The sequence below is a fragment of the Balaenoptera ricei genome, chromosome 9 (genome assembly GCF_028023285.1).
Source record: "Balaenoptera ricei isolate mBalRic1 chromosome 9, mBalRic1.hap2, whole genome shotgun sequence".
Taxonomy (NCBI): Eukaryota; Metazoa; Chordata; class Mammalia; order Artiodactyla; family Balaenopteridae; genus Balaenoptera; species Balaenoptera ricei.
In genome coordinates this window covers 60,346,755-60,365,839 of record NC_082647.1, presented here as the reverse complement: position 1 = coordinate 60,365,839, position 19,085 = coordinate 60,346,755, and the positions used below count along the sequence as shown (strand labels likewise).

The following is a 19,085-nucleotide window of genomic DNA, read 5'->3' as shown; positions in this document are numbered from 1 at the left end:
TTCAATATATGAATTTCGGTGGAACACAGTGCAGCCCATAATAGTTGCTTTAATCTTTCTATGCCTCAATTTCCTCTTATGTAAAATCTGGAAAAACGTATGTTTTGAGTAGCCTGAAGATATGTATACATGCAAAGCAACACCCTAATAGCCTATGATGGATGCTTAAGGAATATTTATTATCTCTACTCCTGTTTCAAGCTCCTTGAGAACAAGAATGCTTTCTCACTCATCTTGTGTCTTTATTGTTGCTAGGACAAACTTTGAACATGATTGCTTATAAATATTTGGTGGATAAATATATGAATGAACGATCAAGTAGGAGAAGTGAGCCTGCAATAGGTATATGTGTTTCTCTTTAGATGGATCCATATACTGGATAGCAACTAAGATTTCAGTCACAAAGACGATACTGAGAAACCTGAAGACAAGTCAGTCTCCCCACTGTAAACATAATATGCCACACGGAGCCAGTTCCAGTGTGGAAAATCGTCACCTGGCCTACTTGTCACAGACTCCAGAAAGTCACAGGGAAATGATTTGTGACAAAATTGCCCACATACAAAACACAGTGTCTTCACACAGCCAGAGCCTTCAAGTGATGAGGGACACAGAGACATCACGTGCACAATAGGTGTTCCTGTCCACTGTCTGCAGATTCGGCTCTCTTTGATCTCTGCAGAGGAGGGACGTGGGTAAGGTACTGTGAATGGATAATAGACCAGGAGACTGAAGAGCAGCAGTAGTGCACTGCTCAGCGATCCAGTCGTGATGGTGCCCAGACATCATGCATCTGATGATAAGCATCTTCTCTTGGTGCCTTGGAGTCTCTCATTTCCTTCCAGCTTGACTCCAAAGAGCCGATTCATCTTCAGCCCCTCTACAATGTGCCACTTTGAGTCTGTAGGTTCTTTCTTTCTGAGCCCACCAGAGGTAACTAGTATGACATTATTTTTTTCTTAGTATCACTGCACTCTTTCTTCCCACTGCCTCTGTTCCCTGCAGCTCTCTGAAGGGAACTTTTGCATCATCCTTAGTGATTAGACTTCACGGTGCGATGCTAAAAGATTGGTATCTATCAATTGGCTTGGAGTCAAGGGAGTTGAGTATAATTTCTTATTTTATTGTATATAATATTAACTTTTGTGGGTATTAGTTATGATATCAGATAATGAATAAGATAGCAATTCTTTACCTAACAATCATACCCTTTAATAATGTTACCACTTGGAGATGTATAAAAGGTTTGTTATGAGATCGGATGTAAAACGTATGAATGTTACTCTCCGAAAGAATGTAGAAAACTGGAATTAGAAATCACAGCTTTAAGCCCTTTAAGCAGCCTCTCAGAGTTGAAAGGCAGCCTAGAGATGATGTAGTGAAGTAAAATGATTCTCAACTCTCACCACACGTTTTAGTCACATAGGAAGGGGCAAGTGTAGAAATCTTATTTAATTTATCAGGAGTAAGATCTAGAAGTCACTATGTTTGAAAAGCTCTGGTAACATGCCACCAGGGAGGAGAGCCATCAGTTTGGGAGCTAGAGGAGAGGAAACCAGTGTGTTTGGAGTCACTGTTTGAGCGCCGTGCTGGCTGCTGTACATTCGCCATCTCTTTGATCCTTGTAACAAGTGAGATGGTACGACCAGTAGTGACTGAGGATCAGTTGTCACACGTGATACTCAACTGCCCCTTAGCCGCTGTTGGCAGCACTTGGTGAGTGTGTGTCGCGTTCCTTCTGTTCTTCAAGAAGATCCATGTATATGTACGCTGACTGCTCACCATTCTACCCGTGGTAGACACGGTCTTACCCACTTTTGAGCTTTTAAAAGTCAGCCTCAGGTTAATTCCAACTCAGCCAATCTTTCCCAGCACTTCTGTCCCATGAAACAATTTTTAAAATTGTATTCATTTTCGCAACATGAGAACTCAGGTCCAGAAGCACAGACATAATCCTTACTGTACCCTCGGTACTGTTACTAGGCCAGGTCCTTTTCATCTCTTCATTATGCCTCCCATCAGCAACCCCCTCCGTGTCGCTTGGAAAGATGCAGGTGCCAACTCACAAAATACTCAAGGGCTGTAGACTGGCAGGGGTTGGTCTTCCCACCTGCCTGCAGGTCACAGCAGCCTGGGAGCAAAGCATGGCTCTTCTGAGCCCTGGGAGCAGTGGAAGCAGTGGAAGCAGAATGGCTTCGTGTGGACCAGAAGAACACACCAGCCTCTCCCTCCCACTTTAGAAGGGCCTTTTGTGGGCCTTCTCATGAATACAACCCAGGTTTTTTCTACCACTTCTGTAGAGTCACTCAGGAGAGATGAAGGTGATGGGTGAAACATGATTTAAGCAACTACAGAGAGGGAGTCTGTGGCAGTCTCAACACAGGGGAATACTGCCTTCTCCATAGTTTGTGTGGAGAGAGGGAAAATCCTAGTCTGTCTTTAGGAACAAATGTGTCTTGACTAAGGTATCAAGTCGGTAAAAATGGAAAAACGATTTGATTGAGAGAGTTGAAGGATGAACATTTTTCTTTGTTTTGGTTAACATTGCTTCTCATATTAGATAAAAATGAATACTGCTACATAACTTCTTTGTAGAAGTAACACATGATCTATGCAGAAGAAACAAAAAACACAGCAGAAAAGAAATCTGTAACCCTACCACCTCAAAAGCACTACACTGGCGTCTCTCTTCTACGTGATGGTCAGGGATAGCGGGGGAGAGGCGTACGTGCATTTACGCATCTGAGAGTTTTTACTTCACAATGTGTATTGAACATTTCCCACCTTATTTTAATTGGCAGCATAATATCTCATTTCAGGAACATACTCAAATGCATTTAATCTATCCCTTGCCAGTGCATGTTTATGTTTCTAATTTTTATTTCCAGGTATTAAACAGTACTTTAAAGACCATCCTTACAGCTGGTTTTGATTAGCACAAGCCATTTTGTGAAGGCACGCACGTTGGTTGATAGGATCAGAGGATCTGGCAAGAAGTAGTTTGGTATGATGTTGACCCAAATTGTGCATGTTACCATGATAGCATCTGCTAAGCTGTAAATGTCAGCACCATGTCTGTGGTCTGGTTCGGTGACGTCGCTGTATAATGAAGATTCTGAACTACATTCTATGTCAGCCTTAGTTTGGATGATATAAAAATATATTTGAGACAAGGAGTAACAAGTTGAAGTATAGTAAGAATGTAATTGCTTATAATAAATATAGGCTTAGCTTCAAAATAGCTAGCTTAAAATTCCCCTTATAGTGTGTACTTTAGAGATTTCCACTGATGATCTTAGAGGTGAGGCACCCAGCCATTTGCTGGAATGAACACACATTGTTCAAAGTTTGGGTTGTAATTGATTTAATGCATATTTTTACTACTTTGACATTTATCTTGTATGAAAAGAGCAATTCTATACACAGGTAATACGTAAATATAATACATAAGTCCATAAAATGGTGTTTGATGAGCGATCTGATTTTTTAAGAGAAGAAAAAATAGCTTTCATCTAAGTTTGCATGTCCTCTGGCAATTGTTGAAATATTGACAGAATTATGAAGTACATCATGCGAGAGCCTGTGTCCTCTCTGCCCCCCTCCTGTTCTGACAGGCAGATTCGTGTCTCTTTATTTGGATACCACTTGACTTTCATTTTATGGCTGCCTTTGTGTGCTTGGCTTTGAGTCCTGTGGCGGCAGTTGATTGTGCTTCAAGGAATGTTTGTCATTTTAGTGTGAGGACTTGGGTGAGGCCAACAGAAGCCTCTCTGTGTTGGGCCAAGTCTCTGGTCTTTGCTCTCTTTCACCCTCCACATGAAGGAAATAGAGCCTGACCCAAGTCCTCCCAGGCAGTAACTATAATTTGATTCAAACTCATAATCGCTGTTTTAATTGATGGGACAAGGATTGAAATTACAGTCTATTGAGAATAGAACATTCTGAGCTCCTTTGAGGAGAATCACTCTGAACCACCCCGCTTTATACTAAATCTTTTCTTTTTCTCCCTTTTAGGCAGGAGCCTCCCAGGTGATTTTCACAAATCCTTTGGAAATTGTCAAGATCCGTTTGCAGGTAGCTGGAGAGATCACCACTGGTCCCCGAGTCAGTGCTCTGTCTGTCCTAAGGGACCTGGGCTTCTTTGGGATCTACAAGGTAACTCTTTTCAGTCATTTATTTGAGTATATGCTCATCTCCTAAACTAGTAACTGCTCATAGGCATGAAATTGATTCCTCACATTTCTATACCTAGAGATCTCCTGCTGGAGCTCATAGGGTACCTTCATGCCAGTTAGAAGGAGGTGTCCTTTCCTGCCATCTGCCAAATAACTGTCCTTAGAAAACATAAACCGAGGATGAGTATGATGTCATGACCCCCACAGACACTGTTCAGTGCACAGCTCTTTGCCACAGCACTGGGTGGAGTTTTGTTTGGATCTGTTACTGATACAAAAACCGAATTCTCAGTGCTGTTGTCTATGAAGGATAGCTGCCAGGATCACAGGGCACCATCTTTCGGGAGACGGGCTGAGCTCAGTTTACCCACGCGTGCGAAGCCCATACCAGCTCAGGAATTTATGTTCTGATCCTGTACATTCCAAACGTATCCCTATGCGTGCCTTGTCGTAATTATTTTGCATCTTAACCATTTATCATTTAGAAAATAGTTTTTCAGAATGATCGCAAAACCAAAATTTTAGAAAATTCTTGAAATGTGTTATTTACACTCTTTTACCAAAGAAGTTGTAATGAACTAGAATTAGCTTCATATATGCCCTGTTGTAAGGCTTCATCAGACATAAGGTGTTCACCGTTTTTCAATGAGAAGATTAAAAAAAATGTTTCATGGCCAACATGAATAAGTAAACCTTTAGGGATATAGGAAGGTAAGTCAAACAACTACTTAAAATGTTGGTTTTCATTTATTTACACATAGATATATAAAATCACATTACATAAAATTAATATTGCTTTTTTCTATACACACATATCAAGAAATATTTTATTCAAGTTTCTCATATGAATTTTGAATCAGTGTCTTGATCACCACTTAATCCACATTTTAAATCAGCCATTCACATGGTTTTGCAAAGTCCATCGTCTTCATTTTCGTTCCAGGCTGGCAAGAGGAAGTCACTTTTGGACTCTGTGCAATATTGTCCCTAGAAATTTTGTCCCACAGACACATAACATTACGACAGTTGCTTTCTTTCTTTTCTATTCCCAATTTATCCTGAATGGATATTTAATGGTCCCATATGTAACATATTGCTTTTTAGAGTGAACTTTAAATGCCTTGCTCTGACATTCAGCACAGCATTTGTAAAAGTATTCCCCAGGAATACTTTTTTACCCTTTTCTTTTTAACTCAGTTTTTTAGGTGACCTTGGTAAACATACAGTGTTAGTAATAACTGAGGTTGTTTCAGGTAAATCTGCCTTCCCCAAATAGAGCTCTGTACTTCTCAAGGTCAAGTGGTTGGAAGAGTACCCCAAGATCTGAGACTTTGTGAGGATCAAATATTATGTGACACCCTCTTTTCTGGGGTTAGTTTTTTGGGGGAACCTTGCCTTATATTTAGGCATCTTGTAGTGTTTAGGAATAGACATACTGATTTTTTTAAGTAGCACTTACAATGCTCAAGGTGATTGTGCAGTGGAACACAAGGTGATAGCTGTTTCATTTACCAAATTGTTATCCAGCTGTAAGAGATAAACAGTATTGTCATGAGGCATAGCATTCATCAATTTGAAGAAAAATCATCTTCTGTTCTGAATTTTTAGTCTCTTGCAGACTATCACACGATGTAGCAGCATGTCAGTTTGATAGGCTGCCAAGCAGTCTTTCAGTGGGATGTCTGGTAAAAAGCACTTAGGTACTATGGCAGTGACTGCTATCGAAATGTCTAGATGGAGAAAATGGTAAAAACTTGTTTGCCGACACACAAACAGAGACTGTTAAACTACCTGCAAATGAAACAAGACTGAGTTTTAGTCCTTTTCATCTTCACCGTGTTTCATAATCTTGCTCCCCTTTAACACCCCTTGGAAGCAGTTGGTCACCTAATTTTGTAGTTAGGAGAATAGAGCTGCCAACGGTGGTATCTGAGCTGAAATTGAGGCTCAGAAGTTTCTTGTTTCCACTTTTGTCCTAAAATGGCTTTCCTGAAATGAGCAGGATTGCTCAAGTTTGAGCAAGAGACCTCTCCCATATAAAGTTAGTTTAATTACTAGCCTGGTGGTTTAATCTAGTTCAGAGGCATTCCACAGGCCTGGGTGCTGCCTTTCAAAACACTGCTTTTGGTGTATTGGTAATTACCAAGTGAAGTCACTAACAATTTGAGCTTTGAGCTTCTGGAAACTTGATTGCATTGCGAGAGAGTGACCTGGCAGGCAGTCTCCCCCGTTCTGCTGGCCATTGGTATCATCAGCTAAACTCCCTGAGACCTGCGAGGCTGGACTTGATTCAGCAGAGTGCCCCTCTCCACTCAGTCTGATTGGTCTTGTATTACCACCCTAGCTTATCCTCATTTGTTTTATCCCACCTTCCAACCTCAAGTTTTGTAGCTTATCCTCATTTGTTTCATCCCACCTTCTAACCTCAGGTTTGTTTCTTGTGAGTTTCCTTTCTCCAGGCTCACCTACCTTGCCCCACCCCTCCATGGTCAGAAATCACTTTAGTGGTTCTAGATCCCACCTTTTAGGGACATCACAGCTTTAACATTGCTATGTAGTTTACTACGTTTTTTTTTTCCCCCCCCAGATAGCGCTCTTCAGTGATAAAGCTTTTCTCTGTTTCTAGTCTTGGTTGGGTAGAAAAATGCAAATGACCTGTGGTGACTAATACTTTTAAATCTGGTATGTGTCCCTCTGGGTGGGTCTTGAAAAAGAGAACTTCTATCCTAGTTTAAGGTGGGACAGGTAATCTTCATTTTCCCTCCCTTGGACCTTTTGTTTGCTGTTGTTAACATGACAATGCGGGACCCAGGAGGGGTTGAGTGTAGGCTCTGTCTGTGTGTTTAGACCTGCAGTGCTTAACCTCACTTAATTGGACTTAACCAGGCTTTCTGTTTTTCTCCTAAATTGACTTGCAAAATACCCAACTATTCTGCAACTTCCCAGTAAAAGGTAATTAGAATACTTGCTTTAGAAATACATTTACAACTGAAAAAAAAAAAAAAAGTGGATGTGGTAAACATTTCACATTCCGAAAGTTAGAAATAGTTCAGAGCAGAGAGAGCGAACTCTGTAAACAAAGTACCCCCCATTATAGAGACATTGTTATAGCCTAGAGTAGGTAGGTGATTGAAGTAAAGGCAGGATAATTAATTGCCTTTGAAAGAGCTGTTTGAATATAATGTAGTTTTTTAAAATCTGCAACAGGTACTACTTTTCTTAAGAATATGTGAGGTGGTATTTCCCTTTCACTAGGTAACTTTTGTTGTATTACATAAGCCCCTAGAGTATAAGTAAAATAAATTCTTATCTAAGAAAGTGATACACATCTACTTTTGAATGGTACCTTTTCCTTAGGAGCCAACAGAGCTTTAATGAGGAGAAAGATTACACCTTCTGAATGGAATAGAACTTATTTAACATTAAATGGCAGCACAGCTCAGATAGACTAAAAGATGCATGCTTATGAAGCAATGGAGTAGTTCATGGCTATTTTTGGGAACAAAAAATGGTCAGTGAAGCAATAATGGCAAAGATCCATCAAGCTTTGTTGAAAATTGTTTTCAGATTGTATAATCACAAATTAAACATTTCCATCTAAAGCATGGAAAGTCACCAAGGAATAGGAGCTCTGTCTACTGTTTTCTAATCAAAGGCCTCTGTCCCACTGCATTTGACAGAGAAAGTCATCCATTGGTACCCGTGGGGGACAGATGCTCAAGTCCCTTCTATAAAATGGCATAGTACGGTGAATACAGTTGGCCCTCCATATCCACAGGCGTCACATCCAGTTGTATTTTTCATCCACATACATGCGTGTTGTGTATGTGTGTTCATTCATCGTGTGTATACAAGTGAATCATTGGCGCTACTGTTCATAATATCAGAAAGCAAGTGATGGCATATGTTCTTGATTATTCTGCTAGTTATCTCAAAGGGATATTGTTTGGTCTTTTAAAGTAAAATACAAGTTTATGTTTCCAAAAAATGAAATAATTCAGAAATGTCTTTAAGAAAGTAAAATTTTCTCTTTACCCCTTACCACCCTATTCTCTCTTTAAAGGATTACCACTGCTTATGTTTTTTATATATCTTTAAGAAAAGAAAACCTTTCTATTTAAATCTGTATTTATTTCTCTCCTCCCTCTCTCCCTTTTCTCTATCAAAAATTGTACACACACACACACACACACACACATCAATGGTGTATCTGTGTGTTTTAACAAAAACAGAATCCTCCTAAACACACAATATATCTTAATTCTCTTTTCTCATTTTATTTGATAACTGTATATAAGTTTCTTTTAAGTTTCTTTTTCTTTTTTTTTAAAGCAGTTTCCTATTGATGAGTATTTAAGTTGTTTCTAGTTTGGGGACATTACAATGACAGGGTGAACATCCCTGCATATAGTGTGACATACTTTTGTGAGTATATACAATGAATTCTTAGCAATGAACTTGTTAGGTCAAGGGGCATGTGCATTTTTTAGTGTTAGTAGATTTTGTCAGATTTCATCAGTTTACCACTTTTATCTTGGTAGCATACAAGTACGTAAGAATAATTTCTCAAGATAGCAGCTTTTAAAAATACCTGCTTTTATGAGCTCATGGCCCCATATGAAGAAAACAATTGTTTAGTTATGGTTTTGAGGACATCATGCCATGCTAATTTTCTAACAACAAGGGACTACATGGTTTTACAACCACCCGAGTGGCAGTTCTCTTCTGATTCATCCACCTTTCCCTTTCACCCAGACCTCTGTGAAAGCCTCCTCATGGGTTTCTCTATTTTGACTCTTGACTCCGTCAAAACCGTAGTCCCCACAGCAGCCAGAGTGATCTAGTTAAAATGTAAGTCAGGTTAATTCATTCACTCGACACAACGTCTCTTGAGGTCTGACTGTGTGCCTGGCACTGGTCTAGCCATTTAGAATGTCACTGTGAAAAGCCAAGCCACTGCTCACTTTGGTGGGTAGAAGTCAGCCGTCAAGAAACCAAATATATGACATGAGGTGGAGCTAAGGACCTTGAAGAAGAAGGAGGCAGGGTGAGGGGATGGAGAAGGGCCGAGGCTGGATGGAATTGGGATGTTGCCTTTTAATAGGGTGGCCAGGGAAGGCCTCTCTGAGGAGATGATATTTGAGTAGAAACCAGAGGAAATAAGAAGCTAGTGTGCCCTACAGAAACTGTGTCTCTGGTGAAAAACTGTCTAGCAGTTAGACTAGAACCTACTGCGCTTAGACTAGAACCCCAGCTCCATCCCTGCTGGCCCCGTCCTCTCCACCCTCCATTCTGCACCACCCGCCTACTCTGCGAGCTATACTGGCCACCTTTCCTTTTCAGATACTCCAGGCTCATCCCCTCATTTTCAGTTGCCTGAAGGCTCTTCCCCTCACATCTTAGCTCAGCAGATGCCTGTTGAGAAGGACACCAGGTCACTCGCTGTCACATCCCCCTCTTCCAGGTCTCTACGTAGCACCCATCACCATCTGATAGTTCCGTCTGTCTCTCTGTCTCCCTCATCCAGAGTGAACTGTGATACCAAAGACCTAGCTTGCTCAGTGCTGCTTGTAACAGCTTCTGGCACATAAGTAGACATTTGATAAAATATTTGTTGAGCAAATAAATGGTAAGCAAAAGCCAGGTGTTTCCAAGTTACTAGCAATGATATGAAAGCATGGAGAGAGAATAAGTTGACAAGTAATGACCACAGAAGACCAGGATACTGGGGAGGTCAAACGTAAAGGAAACAGCCAATTAGATGAAAGATCGCTTTCCCAGGTTCCGAGGCCTCCATTCATTCACCTGGCAAGCTCTGCCCTGGGCACTGGGAAAATGAAAATGAATTATGGCACATGTTTTTATAAAGAGTTTACCATCTCATGGGGGTGGTCAGACAAGTAAAGAGACCCTTGGAATACAACACATGCGGTTGAGAAGGGCTGTCAGAGTGCTGCGCACAGAGTTCTAAGAGAGATGGAGCTGACTCATAGCAAGAAAGCCAGGGGGCTTTGGAAGGGGAGATGATGTTAAAAGATGAGTCATAGTTAACCAGGTAGAAGGCAAAGACAAATGGCATGATAGGGTTTGTGTTTAAGGAGGGGTAATTCAGCGTCAGTGTGGGGAGTGCCACATGGGAAAGAAAGACAGAAGGCTGGGAGGCCAGTTAGGAAGATACAGGCTGGGGATGGCAGGGAGGAGGGATGACCATGACCTCAACTAGGGCGTCATGGTGGGGAGAGGCAGTGGGGGGATATATTTAAAGGATGTGTGAGAGTTAGACTCACAAAGTCTTGGAAAGTGATGAAAGGTGAAAAGTAAAGGAAGATTAAATCAGCCCAGATTTCTGGCCTGAGCACCTGGATGGACGGTGATACTGTAAGTTTTATGATTTTATAATATTTGAGAAGCTGCAAGAAACCTTAAAAGACCTTCTGTCTGGTGTTACCTTTATAATTGAGGAATCGAAGCCCAGAAATCTTAGGAGAATCAGCTAGGTGATTGGTAGGGGGGGCACGGCTAGGCCTGAGACTGTCTCCTGACTCCCTGTCTGGTGTTCTTCTTACTCTACCCTGTTGAATGTAGGACTAGAGCCTTGTCAGAGGGATGGGAACTTTAGACGGTCTTTCAAGGGTCGTCCACGTGCATGAAGCTATGGGAGTGGGTAAGATCCCCAAGCTGATGGGACACCAATGATGGAACTCAGAAACTACCCTCATTAGGGTGGCAGGAGTAAGTGAGTATGGGGGAGAAAACAGCAGAAGCAGCTGTCAGGTGGAGAACCAGAAGAAACAGTGCTGTGGGAGCTGGTAGAGAGATGAGATGTAAGCGGAAGAGGAAGAAGTTGAGTTGGTATCAAGTGCTGCAGACCAAGGGGACTGAAGTCCAAGAAAAGGCCTTTGAATTTAAAGATGGAGGCCACTGGTTATCCTTAAGAAGTCAATTTAAGGAGAATGGTAGAGGTAGAAACCTGGTTGAGAAAATATTAGCAGATACAGACCATTCAACCTAAAGATCTTACTGTGAAAGAAACAAAAGTGAAAGCATACAGCAACTGGAAGAAAAAGTAGAGGCGAGGGATAACGTTACAGGGGAGAAGAGGTTGAGAGATTTGTGGTTTGTTTTGATTTGTTGCAAGAACCATGCCTGTCTGTAGACAGAAAAATGAGACACTGAAAATGGAAGGATTTGAAACATCTGAAGATATAGCAGGATCAGACATTGTGGGAGGACTTTCAGGAGGGACAGAGGCAGGGCCCAGGCTTAGAAGCGTGTGTGTGTGTTCACATGTGCGCGTAAGCTCGTTAGAGCTAATGTTTGACGAGGGCTCACTTTGTGCTAGGCCCCATGTTTAGAGCTGTATACACTTTACATCATTTAATCCCTACTACAGCCTATGATGCAGATAGTTTTTGTTTTTGTTTTTTTTTTCAGCCCCAAGTTAACAGTTGAGGAAAGGAAGGCTTGATGGGTTTAGGTAATTTTTCTAAGGTCATATACCTTGTAAGGAAGTGGGAGGCTGGGTTTCAAACTCAGTGCAATCTCTCTTTTAAACATGAGTTATCGCCTAGAGATATCTTGAGCCAGATGAGAGAGAGCATATGTCTGATAGATAATTCAGGGAAGTTCAAAGACAAGGTTCTATGCTACACACGGATATGGAGCAGTTGGCAGTTTTGGTGTCATTGTTGATGCGAGCGTGCTAGGAAAATGGAGATTAAAAGAATTGAGAGGACACCAAACAGCATGAATGTGTGATAGCTTAGGTCAGGGTAGTTATATGATCATTTTTTCCTCATTCCTTTTAGTACCCAATACTTTTTAAAAATGTTAGTTAGAATGGCTCAATTTTGCTTTGTTTTGTTTTTTAGAATAAGCACATGTTACCTTAGATCTGATATCAACTCTTTAAATTATAGAAATTAAAGTGATTTTATCCATTGCGAGGCAAGAGGGCCCTTCTGTTTCCTTAACTCTTGCATTAACCAGCATAGCAGTGCAAACCCCACGTGCCCTGCAGAGAGCCGCATAACCTGACAATGAGCCAAGCTGCTACCCAAATGATAGCTATTTGTGTTCTTTGAAAAATAACTTTGTGCCTTCCTGATAACTTTGTCATAAATATCTGCTGTAAAGTGAACATTTGGGGCATTTTGTCTTATTAAAAGACAGTTATTTTAGAAATTAGTGAGAGGGTATCAAGTACCTCAAGGGGCCAGGTTTTGTATCTAACATGGTGTGAACTTGCGACTAATATTGGAAATGATGTAATACTGTCCCTATTCTGCTTAGAAGTTTGCATTAAAAGAAAACAAACTGGAAAAAAAAAAAGACTTAAAAAAACCTTTCTGTCCCTGTGTTTCAAATGCATTATCAGTAAAAGAGGATAGTAATGATACCTACATTTGGAACAGCAAATAAAAGGAGACATCCTGAAAAATATTATTTTTATTGAACAGTCCTGGAAGGAATGGAGTGTGCTGAAGGGGGCTAGAAAATATTCTTTAAAATATTAAAAAATGGTTAATGTTTTATCATTCTCCCATTCACTCACCAAATATTTGTTGAGGACTAACACTCTATGAGGTGTGCTGAGTTACAGAGACGAGTATGGCCTCATTGCCTTCAAAGTGATCAGTATTAAGGGAGGTGAGAGAATAATTCTAGTGCCATAAAGTTCTTTCAGAAATTAATTTTAACAGGTAGTATAGTTTTTAAAACAAGAAAATTCAGATATAAAAAAGTATGTAATAATAAAACATTAGTCTCCTAGCCTCATGCTGTGGGTAACCTTCTAGAGGCAAACATTTTTATCCAGTTAGTGTTTTGTTTTGTTGTTGTTGTTTTGTTTTCTGCTAAGTGCCTGCAGGACTGGTTTCAACAGCTCTTTTTTTTTTTTTTTTAATAAATTTATTTTATTTATTTATTTATTTATTTTTGGCTTCATTGGGTCTTCATTGCTGCACACGGGCTTTCTCTAGTTGCGGCGAGTTCGCAGTGTGCAGGCTTCTCATTGTGGTGGCTTGTCCTTGCGGAGCACGGGCTCTAGGCTTGCGGGCTTCAGTAGTTGTGGCTTGCAGGCTCTAGAGTGCAGACTCAGTAGTTGTGGCGCACGGGCCCAGTTGCTCCACGGCATGTGGGATCCTCCCAGACCAGGGCTCGAACCCCTATCCCCTGCATTGGCAGGCGGATTCTTAACCACTGTGCCACCAGGGAAGCCCTCAACAGCTCTTTTTTATTTTAGCTCAACCTTTGGAATATAATGTGATGTTCTTTATATTTAGAAGTATTGAAAGTGGTGCTACTACTAGTCCACTGTTCATAGAGGGCTCTGAATATATTTTCCAGAAGTGATAGATGGATTTCTACTAATCTGTCCTTATATTTCTCTGGTTTCTAATTGTGACCAAGTTCTGTATTTAAAAGATGGCTAATTTGAGAAATGTGCATCTACTGTAAAATTAAGGAGATATGTCTTGTGGCAGCCAGAGTCCCATATGGGGTATGATCAATTTAGCAAACTAGTTTAAGCTTACTTGATAGGATTAGGTCTTCTGCCAAATAAAAGATTTGCCCTTAGCCTGATAAATGTAGAGCTCTCCTGTGATTCAGGTATGAAACCATATAGGAGTCACACTCCAGCTGCCAGTTGTTTAAAGACTATATCAGCTAATTCTGTTTTCCTCCCCCGACAGGACAGTGTGCTTTTCGTTGATAGTAGTAATTGTCTTTATATCATCACTTTTTATTGAAGATCCTTGTGCTACGTGTTATACTAGGTACTTTATATTAATCATTGAATTTAAATGTAATTCTTATGTCAGTACAAATATTACTCACTTTTTTTGGAGAGGAACTTGAGGTACAGAGATTTTAAGAACTTCGCCCAACATCGGGTAGCTAAGTGGCAGAGCAGTGATCTGAGCCCAGGTCTCTGACTCCAAAGTCTGTATTCTTGCTCCTGCAGTATCCTGCTGTTGATGTGGAGTGGCGGAATTCAGATATAGATCCATATTTAAGATGATACGTTTTGACACATATGTGTGTGTGTGTGTATGTGTGTGTATATATATATTAAAAAACTGAATCATTTTGCTGTACAACTGAAACTAATACAGTATTGTAAATGAAATATAGTTCAATAAAAAAAATTTTTTTTAATGCTCCCTCATACTATCTGGACAGCAACGAAAATTGCTTTGTTTCTGAGTGGAGGGAGAGAGAAGGGGGAGGGGAAAACCCACCCCTAAGAATCAGGAACGCCAAGCTTGTCTCACATAGGTTTGCAGACTGAATTTATATTTCTTGAGTGATATGAAAACTCTCAAACTGGGAATTTATTTTAAATAATCTTGAATTGATAGTGCCTCCAGCTACCTGGCAGAAGCAAACACAAGTTTCGTTAAGAAGAACCCACCTTGGGCTTCCCTGGTGGCGCAGTGGTTGAGAATCTGCCTGCCACTGCAGGGGACACGGGTTCGAGCCCTGGTCTGGGAAGATCCCACGTGCCACGGAGCAACTGGGCCCGTGAGCCACAACTACTGAGCCTGCGCGTCTGGAGCCTGTGCTCCGCAACAAGAGAGGCCGCGACAGTGAGAGGCCCGCGCACCGCGATGAAGAGTGGTCCCCACTTGCCACAACTAGAGAAAGCCCTCGCACAGAAACGAAGACCCAACACAGCCATAAGTAAATAAATAAATAAATAAAAAATTTTAAAAAAATAAAAAAGAGGAACCCACCTTCAGCCCAGATGTTAAAGAATTTCATAGATAATGTTCCAAGGAAAATGGGCAGCTCATAAACAAAAGTCTCAAATCACACAAGGAAACAAGGCACTTTAAAAAGAGATGGCAAAAACAACGGACAGCATTTGAAACCTCCAAAGATTTAAAATTTAAAAATTATCATAGCTATAAAGTGAATGTTTTTGCTTTAAAAATTAAAAAGGTGAACATATTTATGATGATTGAAATTTAAAATTCAGCATTTCAAAATTCTTGCTTTAACAGCAGATTAAACACAGCTGAAGAGAGAATTACTCAGAGAGACAGAGAGTGAGACACAGGAAAGTGTGAGGAGGTCTAATGGGTATAAAAGAAAACCAGGAGGAAAGGGGAAATGATGGCTGAAAATTCTCCAGAACCATTGAAAGCTATCAATCCATAGATTCAAGAAGAACAGCAAATCCCAAGCAGGATAAATAAAATTAATCCAGACTAGACAATCAGAATGAGACTGCTGAACACTGAAGCTGAAGAGAAGCTCTTAAGTGGCTAGAGAGAAAAGCAGATTGTCTTTAAAGGGGAACAGTTGAACTGATGGCTAGTTTAGAAACAGGAACATTGGAAGCCAGAAGTCATTTGAATGGTATCTTCAGTGTGTAGAGGAAAAAACCTTTCAACATAGAATTCTATACCCTGTAAAAATGTCTTCCAGGAACAAGGGTAAAATAAAGACAATTTTTAGACTAGCAAAACTCAGCATATCACTGGTAGAACCGTATCAAAGGAAATTCTAGAATGTACTTCAAGTAGGAGGAAAGTGATTCCAGATGGTAGTTTGGAGGTGGAACAGGGGATGAAGAGCAAAGAAAAGTGGTAAATATTTAGTCTAAATAACATTGTCTGAATTTAAATGTGTGTGTGTGTGTGTGTGTGTGTGTGTGTGTATGCATACATATATATGTATGCATGTATGATGGTAATTACAATGCTTAATGTTATCTGAGCTAGAATTAAAGTCCATAACAATGATAAGATGGAGGGGTTGCTTATAATTTAAGTAGTCTAATGTGCAAGTATTATATAAGAGGAAGGTAAAGATAACAGACTGTAAGTTAAGTATTTATAGTAAAAATTTCAGGCTCTAAACCTTGGGACTAGAAACAAACCATGCAACTTGCAAATAGGTAGCAGGGAGAAGTTGGGGAGAAAGCAAGAAGGGAAAGAAAAGAAAAATTGAAAAGATGGGACGTATTTTACAGATTAGCTTTGTGAAGGGGACAGAGCTTCTCAGAGACCAAAATTCCATGTAATAAAACTCTGAGCCACTTATTGGATTTCCAGTCCATCTAAATGATGAGCGTCACTGATGGCAAAGCAACATGTAATAGTAGAACAGTAGAGAATTAGACCTGGCACACGAGTGGCATTTCCTAACAAAACACCTTGAGTTACCAAGGTGCTTTTGTTAGAATTGCAATGAAATTAAGGAGACACCAATAACCTAAAAGTCCCTGGACTGAAGAAAGAAAGTAGTAGGCATTGATATTTTATATTCAAATTGAAGTAATTTCAGTGTCACTTATATGGAGTCTCCAATTGCTGACTGGTTGATTTGGCTTTAACGCCAGTGACACAACATAACGGAGCTTGGCACCAGTAATGTTTCTCAGCAAGATACTGAAATGCACCCTGTTCAAATCCCTAACTGTCCCTTGACCGGGCAGGAGAGGTGCTGCCAGGCTGTGTATACAAGGGTTAACTCGCTTGGGAGAAGCCAAGAGGAATGCTAAGGGATCAAGACATGACATGCTGCCCATTGTTTGTAGCTCCAGGATCAAAATATACAATTATACATGCCAAATAAATTCTAAACCTGTAAGGTAGGAAAAGAGGGGTGGCTCTGACTCCAGGTGCCAGAAGCATTAAATAACCTTCCCAGACAAGGTGCACCACTGTTGTCTTGAATGCTGCAGGGTCCCCCCCCCCCGGTCTGGCATTTTCCCCCATGCTAGACAATGTGCATTCACTGCAGGAGTCTCTGTTAAGCCTCTGTCTCCCAGACCTGCTGGCTCCTGGTGCCCAGCCCTGACACAGAGGTGCCTTTGTGAGTGTAATTACCTTCCCCTGTATTAGAAATAGTCTGTTTCAAGCTGTATTTGCAGGTACAGCTAGAGTAAGCAGGAATTAGCATGTGAAAAGACCTGCCCTGGGCCCTGACTTCTTTATCAACCACCATCCTTCAGGATGGTTTTTTTTGCTCAGATTGATTGGGCAGGTGTGATACCATCCAAGATGAAGAGCTTTAAAAGAAGGAAAAAGACACTGGAGATAGCAGCGTATGTGTGTAAGATACAAATCCTGTTGTGTTTTATCTTTTGACAATTTCATGCGAGACAGAGCTGCTGGAGTAAGCTTGGGTGGATGATTCCAGCAACTTAAGAATTGATTAAAGCTCCTTTGGGCTTTCACCATAGTGTCCACATCCAAAAAAGCATGAGAAGTAAAACAGATATTTCCTTTGCAATGGCGATACCGTGGCCAGCGTCTCTAAAGCTGTCTGATTGGCCTCTGTGCATCATGGACCACTGAAGTTAAATGAAGTTCCTAGACCTTAACTAGAATGGTGACGCAGAGACTTTGGAGGGATATGGAATTGGAACGGAGCCAGAGTTGATAATTAAACTGGATCTGAGTTTTGATTCTAGTTTATTCACATATAGGTCTCCCCTGAGATGCCTTTTATTTGTTCCTGTCTGTTATTAGTGGGCCTTTTATTAAAAAGGAAAAAAATAATAATAATAATTTCCCCTTTTTGGAGAAAGAGTGCTTTAACGAAGAGTAAGAGATCAGGTGATTGCATTTTTCATTTATTAATTTCCCCCAAGTGATTTTACTGTGTGTACAAAGGAACTTCAGGGCCAACCAGGGAACGTCCAAGGTCAGGGCTGCCTAGAGCAGGGAAATGTGGGGATTTTTCTTCAGGGGAGGAACATTTAAAGATTTATTTTAGGTGGTACACACTTTGTCATTTATTAATTTTTTAATGGCCAAAGTACTTCTTTTTGTGTTGCTGACGCAGGCTCTTGGGCAGCGTGGAATGTTTCTCTTTATTATAAAGTTGCCTGTTCAGAATGGCTGATCACTTAGTAAAAATGGTACGTGGGGCAAGTAGAATTCAAGTCAAACAGGTTTACGTTTTGATGTAGGACTGGAGGATGGGTGTTCACTGAGAAGTGAAGGATTTATCAAGGAATCTGGGGAACATTCTCACTGTTGGAACTTTAAATGCCTTTCTCACATCCTGTCTCCCTTTTCATTGTGCCAAACTGGCACCTGCCTTTGTGCCTTAGGCCTGGAGGAAGGGGGGGCGGTGAGGAGACCAGGGAAATTTAATAAACCTGTGCCTTTTTCTTCAACCCTTTGCAAAGTTAGCTTTCCTTGGGAACTGGGCTTTGATGCCTGGGGTGTGAGAGAGGTGAGAGACACCTCATGACTCAGGAGAAGTGATGTGCTGCCGGGAGATGCCTGAGCAGGTGCTGGGCTGTGGGAGGATGAAGGCTCCGGGAGAGGAGGCAGGGACCACAGACCTCCTCATCCCCACCGGCCCTCACACTTGTCCTGGACTCGATACTTTACATGGGACTTTTAATAATTATTTCCTTGTGTATTCCTAAACCCCTGTCCCCCTCCCTGCCCTGAAGAAGGCAGCCTTTGGCCGTTTTGACAGGAGAGGAAGGTTCAGAGCTCAGTTTCCCCCAGTGCTCTTTCATTACACAGCCACACAGCCATAGAGGGGAGGGTACCTCTCTCAGGTCCCAGGGCTGCTTCATACCTTGCTCAGTGGAAATGAGAGTTTCTAAATGTTTTCACTTGCTGGCTAGATGGTCCTGCCTCTGTGGAGCAGACAATAGTGGCCATTCCACAAGGTATCTTTCTTCCTTCACTTTCCCTTTCCTTCCTGTTTTTCAGATAATCAAAAACCTGAAACGTCTTACAGAGTCTCACCTTGGCTCCAGCATGCGTAAATTATTTAAGCACATTGTCTGATCCCTGGTAGGAAAAATACAGCATATTTCCGACCATTTTTCCTTTAGTGTTTCACAGTGTAGCTCTGCCTTTTCCTTAGCTGTGGTCTTTGTTTGTTTGTTTGTTCATCTGTGTTTTGATCAAGTCATTTTTCTTCTTA

At 41.0% G+C, this 19,085-nt stretch overlaps 1 protein-coding gene across 2 annotated transcripts in view; it reads left to right on the top strand.

Annotated features, from left to right (window-relative positions):
• Positions 1-19,085, top strand: part of SLC25A13 (solute carrier family 25 member 13) — a 212,843-nt gene that overhangs the window by 178,688 nt on the left and 15,070 nt on the right. For both annotated transcript variants that reach the window (XM_059933892.1, XM_059933893.1), the window contains exon 14: positions 4,015-4,155. In XM_059933892.1, coding sequence (XP_059789875.1) covers positions 4,015-4,155 — 141 coding nt within the window. The remainder of the gene's footprint in view (positions 1-4,014; positions 4,156-19,085) is intronic.